Source organism: Abrus precatorius, unplaced genomic scaffold (assembly GCF_003935025.1).
Source record: "Abrus precatorius isolate BTA unplaced genomic scaffold, Abrus_2018 Scaffold11, whole genome shotgun sequence".
Taxonomy (NCBI): domain Eukaryota; kingdom Viridiplantae; phylum Streptophyta; class Magnoliopsida; order Fabales; family Fabaceae; genus Abrus; species Abrus precatorius.
Genome location: NW_020874303.1, coordinates 26,365,173 through 26,380,448, shown reverse-complemented (window position 1 = coordinate 26,380,448; position 15,276 = coordinate 26,365,173). Strand labels below are relative to the sequence as shown.

The window sequence follows — 15,276 nt, the reverse complement described above, 5'->3', positions numbered from 1 at the left end:
AGTTCGAACATAGATACAGCATAGAAGGCAACATGCCACACGTTGCTACTTTTTAGTTGATAGTAAAATTTAAGCAGAACGTTTGCTTCAATCCATGGCAGAAAATGGACAAAAACAAAAGGAAAAGTAAAAACATATTGGAAAGTGCAAATAAACACAAGTCAAGAAAATGTAAGGGAAGAGAAAATCATGTTAATTAGTCTAGAGAATAAAGATACACATGAGTAGGAGACTTTTTTTTAAATGTAAAAAAGGATAATTCGTAATGGATAGGATAAGCAAATTTTAGGAAAAATATTTAATTGTTTTCAATAAACTAATATTATTTACTAAATAAATGAAGGAATAAAGGAAAATGAAGTCTCTTATGGAGAAGACGGAAAGTCGTCAAAACTTTTTTAAAAAAGGATAGTTAATTGTAATAAAATCATATTATAATCATATAATGTATGTATTTACTCATTTTTTTAAAAATATTATTAATAGAAATTTATATTTTTAAGTGCTTAAAATAAAAGTTTTAATCGTCTTATATTAAGGTTGACTCTAACTATAAATAGACAAAATAAATTATAAAAAATGTTAGCGATAAATGTAACATTTTTGTATTGGAAATTCATCTACCTAATCGAGCAAATGATGAACGGTATGTGGGTGATTAAAACTTCTGTGGATACATAACTAAATGTGACATGTTATGCACATTGATTAAGTTACATTCTTATTTTTTTGTGGATAATACAGTAACGGCGCTATAGCGACAAAAAAATTATGAGACATTAAAAAAAATGAGAAATCAACAGTATAAAAAACATTAAAAAAATTATATGAGTCTCATATTCAATTTAATTTTTATTTTAAATTTAATAAATTTTTGTCTTACTCTTATAATTTTTAATAAATTTTGTCAATAATTAAAAAAGTATATGACTAACGTTGATTAAAAAACATAGCTGCAACCAATATCAATAAATATAATAACATTGCACTTATATGAGTCATGGAATGGAGCAACTCATATAGTAACACGGTGGATTATAAACTCTTCACATAAACATCAAATTAAGTTGATATATATATATATATATATATATATATATATATATATATATTTTCCTTTACTATAAACATTAAGTGTGCAAAAGAGCACAAAATTTATATCATTAAAAGTGTAAATTCCATTTAAGGAGATACACAAACAAAGCACTGACTCGATGACTGAGCTGGAATAGAGAAAAAAAGGAAGCAGAACGCGGAATACAACAAAAAAAAAGTCCAAGGAAACAAAATTTTCTGACCTTTTTATAATGTGTTATCATGTTTTTATTGGACGGGTCTACCATGTCATATGTGGGTTATGGCCGTTATCGGAGAAACGAATTCAACGTGAGAGACTGAAAATAACCACATTAAATTCATGACGGAATTGCTGACATGAAAATCAATTCTTAACTTCTTCTTTTTTATCACAGTTGACCAGAAAAAAAACCCCAAAAGAAACATAAAATAGAAACTGACATACGTGAGAGGATTGATGTCATGGGTTTGATGGTCTAACCAAAGGTCAGTCGGGTATGACTGAACGTAGCATCAAGTTTGTTTTCACAATTTTGCAGAATTCAACGGCAAATATTGGTGTTTGCTTTTTATATGAATTTTGTTCTTTTTAAATATTTTTAAAATCAGATTGATCATTGAATTATTCGAGGCATTAATTTAAGGATTTATAATTATCTAACTATAGTTGAATTATGATTTAACCAATATTATTTTTTAAAAAACATTTATATGATGTACCTAAAGTTTTAATTAAAATAATTTTATAAAATTGTTTTAAATATAATTTTTATAAATTAAAAACAAAAATTAAATCAATGAAGCCCTTAATATTTAAATTTTTTTTTCACTCAGTTTAATCTGAATTTGCCTTGAATTACATACTTAAATATATTAAATGAGTCTATTATTAAAAAAAAATTATATACACGTAAACTCGAATTTAAAATTTTGTTTGAATGAGACTGAGCAACCTCCGTTAGTTATATTTAAAGTCTTTTGCATCATCGATTAAACTGTTATCAAATTGCTTACTGTTACTGAAATATGATGGTTAGTTTCATGGATTAAACACATGAATCTAATCAATATTTGATTCTGACAGAGAGTGAATGTTCTGTGAACACATGTTTCTTGAGATTCATCGTATATAGACCCAATCGAAAATAGATGACGAGTTCAATTTTGTTGAAAAATAATTTATGACAATTACAGGCCAGGTATCAAGCTTTTTAATCAACGACCTTGACAGGAGGAAAATTCAATCAAATGCATGGAATATATTCATTTATTTTTTTATATTTTTTCATTAAATAAAAGTTTACATTAGTTAATAAAAATTAATATAAAATTTAACCTCGTAATAAAAAATATTATAAATGTTATTCTTCAGTAAAAATATTAAAATATTAAAGAATATATTTTTTTCCAAATTCACTCAAGATATAAGTCACGTGACTTTTTCTTCAGCTTTGTTCTAGAAAAAAAAAGTAAGATGTTAATTTCATATTTATTAAAAGTGTAATTTTTCTAAATATAAATTTTTAAAATAATAAAAATAAAATTTTATTCCTTTAAAAAATACATTATTAAGTATAATAATATTTTTTATTTTATTAATGATAAATTATTTTATAAATTTAATTATACAAATTTCAAGTTAATTTAACATTTTCAAAAGAAAAAAAATTTATCTAAAAATTTTAAAATAAATGAAAATTTGAAACATATATTTTATATCAACCAGAAACTCGAATGTAAATTTTATTTAAAATCTTAAATATTTATACAGCTTTTTTAGATGAAGTAATTTTAAGAAAAAAGATTAAAAAGGACAATTTTATGATGTTTTCACTTATTTAAACACGTGCATGGTCCCGACGCACGTTGACTTTGGTGGCTACTCCCCCTCCAGCGCTGACCTATTACGTCCAGGTGTGCTTTTGACTTTTGAAAGAGTTAAAACTTTAAGCGTGTTCTGTATGTGTAGCTCCATTTCTCTTTTTTTTTAGTTAAGATGCTGAGTAAGAAATTAAAAAATAATGTTTTTTTATAAAAAATTATATTAAAATATATTTAAAAATATGAAAATAAATATAATTTTATATTATTTAATAAAACATTTATATTTTATATTTTGTTAAGTTCAGTTTTTGAGACTGAATTAAGTATTTATAAATAAAAAATTTATAAAAAATATATAATTATTGTATTAAAGTTATAAAAATATAATAAATATTTTTTAAAATAAAATTTAATTGTCATTAACTGTTTATTTTTATTTTTAATTTTAAATACTCTATTAATAAAATTTTTATATTTTAGATAATATTTTAAAAGCATTGGTTATATGTTATTTTTTTCTGGAAAATAGCCGACCAGAAGCATTCCTCTCGATGACTTTGCATCTTTATCGCACATTTATATCGGTGGATCCGGATCCAGTGTAATTCCCACAGAAACTGCATTGTGTATTTAAGTAAAAATTTGCATTTTCATTTAAGCGAAAATATATAGACTTAAGTGAAAATGTAAAAACACGTAAAAAAATTTGGCGGGAACTACACTAAATCCAGATCCTATATCACTGTGTATCTTAAAAAAATTTATAACTCCGTACTCAAAAAATATAAATTAATAAAAAATTACGTAATAAATTAAAAATATATATTATTATTTATAATTTATTTAAAAATATTATTTATTTCATGATCTTATTATTATATATTCTTAAATTTTTTATTTTATTTTTATTTTATTTTTAAATTTTTTAAAATATAATATAATTCATATTTAAATAATTTTTATTTATTATAAATAAAAAATTATAATATAATATATTTATATAATATTATTATTTTATTTTTAAACTTTACTTTGTTTAAGTTTAATTACATTATATTTATTTAAAAGACTTAACCGTTTTTCTCTTTATTTAAACGTAGCAAATTTATTATTTAAATATATGTATAAATATTTTTAATTTTAAATAGAATATAATTTATATTTATATAAATAAAAAATTATAATATACTATATTAATATAATATTATTATTTTATTTTTAAATTTTAATTTATTTAATTTTAATTACATTTTAAATATGTTTAAAGATTTAATTATTCTTTAGTTTATTCAAACATAATAAATATAATAATTTATTATTAAATAAATTTATTATTTAAATATTATTAGGTATAATTTTTTATGTAAGATATTTTAAAAATTTTAATGGTACCACAGGAGTTACTTTTTTTTTCTTTTACTTGTACAAATTATTAAAAATTTTATTTTTAATAAAAAATATTATATTTAATTTCTTATCACACTTAATATCGTATAAAATTAAATATTTATTTATATATTAATTCTTTCGAAAAGATAAAAATTGTGAAATTTACTTCTCTTTTCATTTTTTTATGTGTAGTCAAAAATGAAATTAAGATTAGTATATATGTTTAAAAGACCTAAGTATATATTAATTACACAAGATTTTGTTGATAATAGTTTATTGGTGATGTAAGAAATGTTATTAAGGCCTAAACTCAAAATAAAGAAGGGATTAGGTGAACCATGTGACAAACCATAATAAAATTGAAGTGCCATTTTACGTCTTCGGCCCACAAACAGTGACAGGCACTCTTGTTTTCGGAGAATTGTTAGATCATAATCTAAAATCTCACCATACAAATTCATATTCGTTAATAGAATTAATGAAAATTAATTTGTATGTTAAATTAGGTAATTGAACGGAAGATTAAAAAGAAATAAAAAATAAGCACTCGTGCAACTCACACCTAAATATCTAGTTTTCTTCCGTACAATTTAAGCTACAAGTTTCTTCCTCCTCATTCATAAAGAGTCTTGATTGAAAGCCTGGCAAAGAAGTCATAACTCTCCCAAACTCTTCTAAATTATGTGTGTTGGACATTTATAGAAAGATAATTTTTTAATACGAGAAATGAGAAAAGAAAATTTTACTATACCAGTGTATATCAATTGTGAAAATCAAATACATTTGATTATTTTACTGGACATTCTTTCCTAATTTAGTCAGTAAAATACACTGAAACGACAAATTATAAGACATTGAATGATTCCGATTCTATATGACATCACACTGAATCCACACAACTACATTTATTAGCATCTCAGTGCAGGGTATCTACGTTTTTGCTTGGCTTCTTCATCCTCAAATGTGAAACTGTGTACGCATTCAAATAAATAAATAATTTCTAACCTTCATTAATTTGGTAACAAGTTGACCTTCTGCCACGTTATTCTTATGAAAGCCTTGAGGCTTCACTGTATTCTCTCTCCTAAACACAAGTATAGAACATTGAATACTGCAAATGTAATAATATTTGCTTATTCATAGTTATTGCTCCAAGGTTTTAAGAGAAAACAGAAGAAACATAATCTTATGGAGAGACAAAAATTCCTGATTAATGTATATTTATTTATTCATAGATTATAAACCAAATATAGCATGAAAGCTTAGAGCAAAATCAAGTATACCATTAGGGGGTAAAGTCAGCATTGTTAGATTTCTTTAATTTCAGCCAAGCGCTTTGTTTCCTTTTCCATGGGACCCAAATGAGCATGAACCTTATCCCTCACCTCCATTTTTCTCCTCTCAATTTTTTCTTCCCTTTCTCAGAACATTGCAACTAGAGCTGATCCATCTCTTCTATGACTCTGGTTGCAGCTAGTTGTCCCTCATTTCTTCACTCGCTACAGATTCGGTTGTTGCTGCTCCTCATAGGACTGTTTTGGTGTTGCCATTGCTGCTCCACAAACCACAACACATTTTTTCTTTTCCATGGAATGATAACTCTTTCTCTTGCCTTATTAATTAATCGTATGAAGCAAGTGTGTGTATATATATATAAAATAAGCAAACAATTATTGTGTTTTATTAAGCCAAAATGACATAACCAACCGCTTGTGAAAAAAATTGAAGGAGTAAATAATAATTTTTCTTTACTACACAAATATTTACAAAGTTCAGATTTTGGTTTAAATAATATTTTGTTATTTATACTTGACTTAGATTTGTAAGTTTGTTTTTATATATAAAAAAATTGTAAATTAATCTTTATACATATATTTACTTTTAATTTAGTTTTTGTTATTAAATTTAAAATAAATGATGTTAAATAAAAAAAGAACTAAATTAAAAAAATTAATATTAAAATTGATTTATAAATTTTTTACATATAGATATTAATTTATAAAAATTTTCATATAAAAATTAGTTTATAAATTCATGATTAATATATTAAATTTAGATTAATATATAAATTTAATTTTTTATTTTAAATATATATATTTAAAATTCAAAATTTGTTTTCATCTTTCTTTTCCTCTAAACTCTCCTTGCCAAACTGCTCCTAACTATTGAGAAGCTAATTAGATAGCAGTTCAATGATTTATCTTCCAAATTCCAATTGATAGGAAAGCTTATATATAAAAAATGATTTTTTTAATATTAATTTAAAAATTCTTATATTTGATCTGAATTTTTTATTTAACTTTTATTTAGATAAAAAAATTAATAAATTATAACCTTTTAAATTTTTTATTTAAATAAAAAATAATAAATTATAACTCATTAAATATAAATTAAATATATATAATGTATCAAATGCTCTTTCACGGATTAGTTTATTTTATTTTATTGAGTTTTCAGGTCTTGATTAAGTTTAGTAAATTACATAGAACCAAACTGGTATCAAACATTAACAAGAGGAAAAGGGAAAAAAAAAAATCAAGAATTGGACCACACAAAATCCTTAGAAGAATGTCACTTGTTGGCTAAACAATCTAATGGCTGCTGCTAATTAGCTTCCTCATAATTAAACATGAACCACATTCACTCTCTAATGTTCCCGACCAAAAAATTAAAAATCCACACTCTAGACAAAGAGTAGGACCGATGAATATTATTATTAGAGAAATTTTCAATGATAGCGAGGCCACGGACCATAAGTTCAATATTTCATGATATTTCTATTTATGTTGTTCTTCAGTATTTTATTTAATGTCTCAAGGAGATCATTGCATATGCCTTAGCACGCTCACATTCAGAACCCCAATTTGAGATGGCAAGAGCATGCTAGCTAATTGCCCATGGCATTTCAGAATTTCAAAAACAAAAAATGCAATTAGAAGAATTTTAGAACGTCATGCCATGCAATTCAACCGATCCATTCAGCATGCCGAAGGACCAATCATAATTTTAGGCAATGTAAAGATAAAACGTTGATTCTGTACAACATATTCTAAGCACGGATAAACATAAAATTGAACATCCAGTCATTCCCAGTTTTGAACCTCTGTTGGTGATCAAAGTCTACAAACTAAGAAGGTTCATTAAGACACCAAATATACAAAAGTAAAGAAAATCAGTGGTAAATATTTAGGACGATCAATGAGACTTGTGCTGCAAAACACCCACCTCATCAATCAGAATTGTAAGTCATTCTTTCTTTCCTATTCCATGTGACATGTTGTAGATCCCTCGTCCCTGAACAAACGACACAAAATAACGTTAAAAAATTCCCCAGAAATATGAAGAGACTCGTTGATTTATTCAATCTAATAAATTAAAGTCAATTCAATATCATATGAAGATTTTTTATAAGGAAAAAACTTACAATCAGATACAATGAAGATGCAGCCAAAGCAAGCGGTATTGCAACAGATGTAATCTTATCATATGGCCCTTTCAAGTATGTGGGTTTATGAACACTCTGAAAATACTTCTGCTTCTCAATAAGTTTCTCTCGTGGTCTAAATGGTGGTTCCGACATTCTACAAATCATAGTCACTACCAGTCACTTCTCTAATGATCTCATAAATGCCTTATCCCATTACAAAGAAGGGAAAATTAAGAAGATAATATGACATGAAAAACAACCTAAGTATGTTTTTTAGGGACCAGATTAATTGAAAGTTAATAAAACAAGATTTTATTTTTTGGTAACCACAAGGCCAAAAGTAGTGGTAATGTCAATTTAAGGGATAAGAGAAATGTTACCAGCAGAATCTTATTTATTAATTAAAATTTATAAATTAAAAAAGGTAAATTATGAGAAAAAAAGAGTATATTATCAAGAGAAACAAAATTGACACTTCAGCAAGCACCCAACGAAGTTGCAGACAGGTACAACAGACTTCACAGTTCAAATATGACAGTCCACAAATATGAGTAACTAATTCTAAGTTGATTGCGCTGCTCTGTGCATTTACGATGATCCTTCATAATTTGTTACTTGTTATGGCATTAACATTAAATTACATCACATAACTCAGTTAATATTATCCAAAATTATTTGCAGCCTATATAAACATTTGTTTTTATTTACACTGATATAAAAAACACCGGATCCTTCGAAATAAATACATCAATGTATATGTATTAATTGAAAAATTGAGCATTACTAACACAACCATAATGAGTGAGAAATGTATAAAATACGCAGATCATTATCAAATTAAAGGAGCAAATTAACAGAAAACAACAAAAAGATTGAAAATAAAAACGGAGTAAAAATAATGAAAAAAAAAAAGGAAGCCAAAGGATTCGGGGGAAGTTACGCTGAAGCAGTGTAAAGAGGGGGAATTTACTTTGAATGAAGGGAATGAGTGTTGCAGAGAAAATGGAAGAGCACGTTTCACACTTCACTGATTTTAGCGATGTTGATTAATGGAGACAGAAACGTTCTACGGGTCACTATATCATATCGCACCTTCCTGTTCGCTAGATGCTTCTAGTCTTGTGTTTCGTTTGCATATTTTTCTATTTTATTTTTGCTACAATTTTTTATTATTTTAAGACTAATTTTATATATTTATACTGTTATTTTATTCTTTTCTTATTATATGAAAAAAATTATATATTTTTTAAAATAAATATATTTACCTTTCATTTCGTTTTTTTATTAAAGAATGAAAAATATATATAATTTTTTTTTGGTAAGAAATTATAAAATTACTCTTTTGTATAATCTTATTTACACAATATTTATATATTATAAATTTGAATTCTCAACAGTTTTATTGCGAAAGTTTGTTTAAGTACCCTTTCTTGTATTTAGATTTCAGGAAATGGGGTGTTCGCATTTTCTTGCTTTTTATCTGTTTTGTTAATCAAGGTTTTGCAAGGATAGACTGGTCAATCCGTTGGGCTCATGATTTTGGTCTTCCTATGGAATATGGATAGGGATCTCTATCAATTCGACACTGTTCCTGCGTTTGCTTCAGTTTTGTTTTCTAGTTCATTTTTCATGGGCCTTAGGCCCGTCCATTAGAAAAACTAAAAGGTCGCATTAAACCTAAACAAAAAAAAGGTTCAGCAAATAAATTAAATTCAAAGTTTAGGTTTGAAAAAATATTACATTTGCTAAAATGTACCCTTCAATTTTACAATTTTACAATTTTACTAAAGCTCCAATATAAATACACTGCCGATTGGCTCAACAAGATTCATGCACAGGCCATATTAAACATTTAACATTTATCAGTATATGTTATCCTGTCACAGAAGTAAAACAATTTATATATTTAAGAAAAACCAGCTTTGATTGTTGGATACATCGTATTAATGAGTCAGTGACCCTCAGCTACCATGCAGAGGTAGGAGACGCATCAAATTATTTTAGCATGAGTTAGCTAAATTAATGCATGAATAGTGAACATCGCATTTGCCCTTAAAACATCAAAAGAGGATTATTATCCAAACCAAATCCTAAATTATTGGAGGAATTGACCGTGAAGACATACGAACAGAACAAATTGAGAGAGAATTTATGGAACAACTGGCTGTTTACCTCTTGTGGCTACATGGACCCAAACAAACAAAACTATGATTTATTAGGTGATATTGTTATGAACACAAACTAGCATTGCAGTTTAACAATTAATCACAATTAACACAATAATGGTGAGGCTACCGTGGACCCCTTTGGAGTCATCAGGTGGTTTTAAGCGGTTGTCTTTTACGGTAATGATTTGTTGACGCGTAATAAAATTTCAATTGACATGAAAGGGGTCTTGAATTTAGACACGCTCATGATGGCCAGAATAGCTTTTAGGTTTCTCTGACTCAAATCAATTTGAGTATAATGCATAGGATAATAGTGCTCTTAAATCTAAAAGGGAAAAGATGCCCCAATGCATCCATATTAAATGGAAAATGGAAACTTCGGTTAGTGCCTACTATGCAATAAAAAACTCTGTCTGCACTATGCAAAGAGTGACCATTGCATAATAATATTCGGCCCACCTACTAAGGTTCTATTAGCAAAACTTATAATTTATGGCCGATAAGTTAATTGAACAAATATAACTTAATTAATTGAATAATTAAAAATATATAATATTAGAATCAAATGAAGATAGAAAAATATTTGAAATTTGTACTTATGTAATTTATTTAAAACAGTAAAGATAAAAGTAAGATAATTTTTTTTATACACATAAGCTATAAATTGAATGTTGTTACAACAAATTTTTTAAATGTTACAATTTTTTAGTTCATGATTATGAAATTATTTTATTGGATTAATTTTTTAAATAATTTATAAATTAATTATAAGCTCATGTTAGTAACAGCGACTAATAATGAATAATAACCTAATGAAAGAAAATTAAAAAAGAAAAGATTTATGTTGCTTTATAAATTGATGATAAATGAGGAAGGCCCACGATGAAAGTAGCGAGTCCACTTGTATATTTGAAGCCCAAAGGGAACGAACGTTCCATTTCCCCCGTTTTGAGATAGGAATCAGAAGCAGAGCAATGAGTGAGAGTGTTACCCTCGTCATCCCCAACCCTTTCTTATTATACTACTAACTCTCCAAAACGTGCTCTCCAAAAACGCAATGGACCCATGGCTCGACGATCTCGCCGACGACCTCCAAAGCCTGAGTTTCGCCTCCACCGCCACCACCACCGCCGACATCAAACGAAGCACCAGCTTCGGCTCCGAAACCACCACGCTAACCGCCTCCACCTCCGCGCACTTAGGAACGAGATCGCTAAACAAACCCCACGCGCCCTCGTCGGACCCTCGCTGGGCCGCCATCCATCGGATCCGATCAGAGTCCCCGAGCCGCCGCATCCTCCCCTCCGACCTCCGCTTCTCTCGCCGCCTCGGCTCCGGCGACATAAGCTCCGTCTATCTCGCGGAGCTCAACGACGGTTCTCTGTCTGTGATGTTCGCGGCGAAGGTGATGGACAAGAGGGAGCTAGCGAGCCGTAGCAAGGAGGGAAGAGCCAAAACCGAAAGAGAAATTCTCGAATTGCTTGACCATCCCTTCTTGCCCACACTCTACGCCACCATCGACGCCGCCAAATGGCTCTGCCTCCTCACGGAGTTTTGCCCCGGCGGTGACCTCCACGTTCTCCGTCAACGCCAACCTAACAAACGCTTCCCCGAACCCGCCGTCAGGTAATTCGTTAGATTCTGTTATTTAACTTATTTTTGTCATCATGCTCCGTTTTCCGTTTCGGTGAGTGAGTGAAGTCGTGAAAACTGAAAATTAAAGGAGGGAGGGAGAGAGGAATCCTGTGCGGCGAGCGTACGTGCTCCGCTTGTGGAAATCTAGAACCGTTATCATAAATCGTAACCGACGATGAAACATGATGAAAGTGACGGATAATTTTCTTCATGCTCAAATCCTCCTTCTCCCTCTGTCTCACTGTCGTTGGTGAGTGTGGGCCCACGCGCTGTCACCATCGCCCCCTGCCGTTATTCCCTTCTCCGGTGACCTTCATTTCCTTTTTCACAATTAACGCCGTAAACAAATCAATAAATATTATTGATTGAACATCGTAACTCGTGCGAAAATTAGGTGAAAGATTGATGAATTTTTATTATTTATGCTTTAGGGAGCGAGATTGATAAAGTAATAATTATGGTTGATCTTATACGGGTGATTCTTCTATGAAAATTGGAGTGTATAGTACATCATAATTATAATAAGTAGGTCAACGTACAATTAACTTTGACGTGGCTTTCCAGCTGAGCCTCGTTCATTAATTTCCTTTAACCCTTCTATTCCGTGTGCGTGCTGTGTCTGAGCCACCACGTGTGTTGGTTAAGCGATAATAATTGGATAATCATTCTTTCATGTGCCTACAATTTAGGTAGTAAAACGCTACTCTCAAAAGTCAAAAACGACACCTTCCCAGGTCAGCTGCTACTAGTAGCTCCATTTTTACTGACCTGGCTGTACGATACCTTTCTACTGTCTGCGGAGCAAATTAAGGGTTAATGGTTTTGCTCTTCCGAAGCATGTCAAAATTAAAATTATTACTACCTTCTTTTACGTCAGAATATTCTTAAAATAGGTTAGGTGTAATGTGCATTTTTATTAAAATTTGCATCTTCAATTTTTAAAAATACTAATTGTGGATTGACAAAAATTCACGAGCACATCAACTCAGTGATCTCTGGCGAAATTTATATACTTTATTTTAGGATCCCTAGTTTTTTGCCGGATTTCTGGATTTTTATTTTATTTAAATTGAGTGGAAGGTTAACCATGTAGTGGTCCCCCTTATTGGGATATGTTCTTATAAAATCTGGTTCTAGAGTTCGCAACCCAGCTATAATTTTCTTTAACATCTTTTTCGCTAATGTTACGTAATTAATTTGCTTTTAATTTGCCCGTTCTTTCAAATGTTCCCACTTATGGAGAAGAAAAAAAATTGTGTTCGTAGCTTGTCTGTTTCGTGACCGTTCGAGAAATTTTATTTTATCTTTTTTTTTTCAAAAACAATTGCGGATGCTGATTCTTACGTGATTAAGAAAACTCCACATACCAATGAAAGCAAAAGCCAAGTATTCTTTCGTGTGCACCTGACTATAAATTTTTTAAAAGAAATTAGTATTATTTGGATATAAGAGTTACCTTTGGACGAAGAGTTCTTTTCCGGCATTTGTTTTGTTGTCATTATTTGTATGTCTTATGTGAAACATACAGCTTTTTGAATTAACTCGTCGCATATATATGGCAGTGTCATTGACATTTTTTCATTTCCTTCTTCCTTCTTGCTTGGAGAATAATATTAATACTGTCATTGTTTGAAAGATTTTCTTACACGCAACATATGGGTAAATTCAAAAGCAAAAAACATTTCGTCTTACAACCGATAAAACTAATTACTAGTCTGAGAAAAACATTTTTACACAACAAAAGCAAAAATTAGAATTAAATTGATATCCTAGGGTCTGGAGGGTTAGGTATTTTTTCCATAAATATTTATCATTTGACACATATACACTCCAAGTTAACCAAAAATAAAAGTGCACTCCAAGTGAGATGAGAAAGATAAAAGAAATAGATGTAATGAGTGAAATATTTTTTGAAAAGAAAAAAGACAAAACCCCCTCGATATAAGGTGTGTAAAATTTTAAATATGAAAAATCGTCCTTTGCTTTTTTGGTTTTAAAGGTCTTGATATGAGCTTAATATGCAAAATAGATTATGCCCACGTCAAATTAAAACAAGACGATAGATATTCATGTCCCTGTCTGATCCTCGTGATCCCTTTGGTAGGCCTAACAACCAATATTCTTGTGCATACTATGTGTGTCATGTTGGCCAATAATCTTCTCTGAGCCAGTTGAGATAGCATTATTGCATTTTCTGCCAAATTTAGGCCAATCATATTGCTATCCAAACACATATCTTATGTGTGGATTCCGGCTAACTTTAACTTCTTGTACTTTGGATTTAGCAGACTGATTAATGCTAATTGCACTCTTGATCTCGTGGTGTTTACAGGTTCTACGCATCAGAGGTGTTAGTGGCACTTGAATACCTTCACATGTTGGGCATAGTGTACCGTGATCTGAAGCCCGAGAACGTGCTAGTTCGATCAGACGGCCACATCATGCTTACCGATTTTGACCTCTCGTTAAAATGTGATGATTCCACACCAGCGGCCCAGATCATCTCGGATCAAAAGTCTCCTCGCGTGGCCCCACATAAGGATCCTCACGTGGAACCCTCTCAATTCACCTCGTCTTCCTGCATAATACCCAACTGTATAGTGCCCGCAGTGTCGTGTTTCCACCCAAAACGCAAGCGAAAGAAGAAGCAAAAGCAACATAACGGGCCTGAGTTTGTAGCCGAGCCCATTGATGTCCGATCCATGTCATTCGTGGGGACCCACGAGTACTTGGCTCCTGAAATCGTGTCTGGGGAGGGCCACGGTAGTGCAGTGGACTGGTGGACGTTAGGGGTATTTATATTTGAATTGTTTTATGGTGTCACACCCTTTAGGGGCATGGACAACGAGTTAACTCTAGCAAACATTGTGGCTCGAGCCTTGGAGTTCCCAAAGGAACCCACCGTGCCAGCCACGGCAAAAGACCTCATCTCACAGTTATTGGTTAAGGACCCGGCAAGAAGACTGGGGTCAACAATGGGGGCTTCCGCGATCAAGCACCACCCCTTTTTTCAAGGTGTCAATTGGGCATTACTAAGATGTACACCTCCTCCCTTCGTGCCCCCACCTTATATTAAAGAAGCTGTATCTGATGAAACTTGTCCGCAGACTCCAATTGATTACTATTGATGGTGGTAGGAGGAGAAAAAAGTACAGTTAATAAAATAGTTCCACGAAATTTAATTATTTTTCCCTTTTTCCCCCTCCTTTTCTTCGTTAAATTTTCACCATACTTTTATCTTTATATTTAAGAGGCTTAAATAGCGAAGTGTAATTGTCAACCAACTATGATAATTAAGCTTGATGACAAATAATGGGGTTGGAGTGGCGTACCATGTGAAAGGCTTGAAAAACTTTACTTGGTTGGTGATTTATAATGCACTAGTTGGCAATAGCAGTTCAGATGCATATGATTTTAATATTTTCTTGAGTTTGTAGACATTAATTTGGGGGGAGGGGGGGCTGTGATCTCAAGGGTCAACATAGATATGGGTACACCGAGATCAGACAACATATGCATAAACAATGACGTTGACTTGGGAAGAGCTTGAACGAGAAAAGCGGTGGCAACGCGTGGTAAGCTAACGAGGACGGGTCCGGTGTTGCATAGAACGACGTACAAGACCATATGCCAATATGTGTTTTTTGTGGCGTTTTTATTTGTGAAGAACATGCACCCGACCACGTGAAATGTCGTGTGTTACGTGTATGAGACAACAGTGGGGCCCGGTTGTAGCCACTAACGACTGAGTGTTGA

The 15,276-nt window shown here is 30.7% G+C and overlaps 2 protein-coding genes across 3 annotated transcripts; one reads left to right on the top strand and one right to left on the bottom strand.

Annotated features, from left to right (window-relative positions):
* Positions 1-7,465: 7,465 nt before the first annotated feature.
* On the bottom strand, positions 7,466-7,870 carry LOC113856427. The gene is made up of 2 exons (XM_027488227.1): positions 7,715-7,870; positions 7,466-7,584 (listed from the first exon to the last, which is right to left on the bottom strand). Exons 1-2 carry the CDS (start codon positions 7,868-7,870, stop codon positions 7,537-7,539), a joined length of 204 nt encoding a protein of 67 aa, XP_027344028.1. The 3' UTR covers positions 7,466-7,536.
* A 2,983-nt stretch (positions 7,871-10,853) lies between these two features.
* LOC113855277 (serine/threonine-protein kinase D6PKL2) lies at positions 10,854-14,697 on the top strand. 2 transcript variants are annotated; one of them, XM_027486851.1, is made up of 3 exons: positions 10,904-11,121; positions 11,173-11,511; positions 13,853-14,697. In XM_027486851.1, exons 1-3 carry the CDS (start codon positions 10,943-10,945, stop codon positions 14,646-14,648), a joined length of 1,314 nt encoding a protein of 437 aa, XP_027342652.1. In that variant the 5' UTR covers positions 10,904-10,942; the 3' UTR covers positions 14,649-14,697. The 2 variants fall into 2 exon arrangements, with proteins under 2 accessions (XP_027342651.1, XP_027342652.1); XM_027486850.1 differs by having other exon boundaries at positions 10,854-11,511.
* Positions 14,698-15,276: the final 579 nt, after the last annotated feature.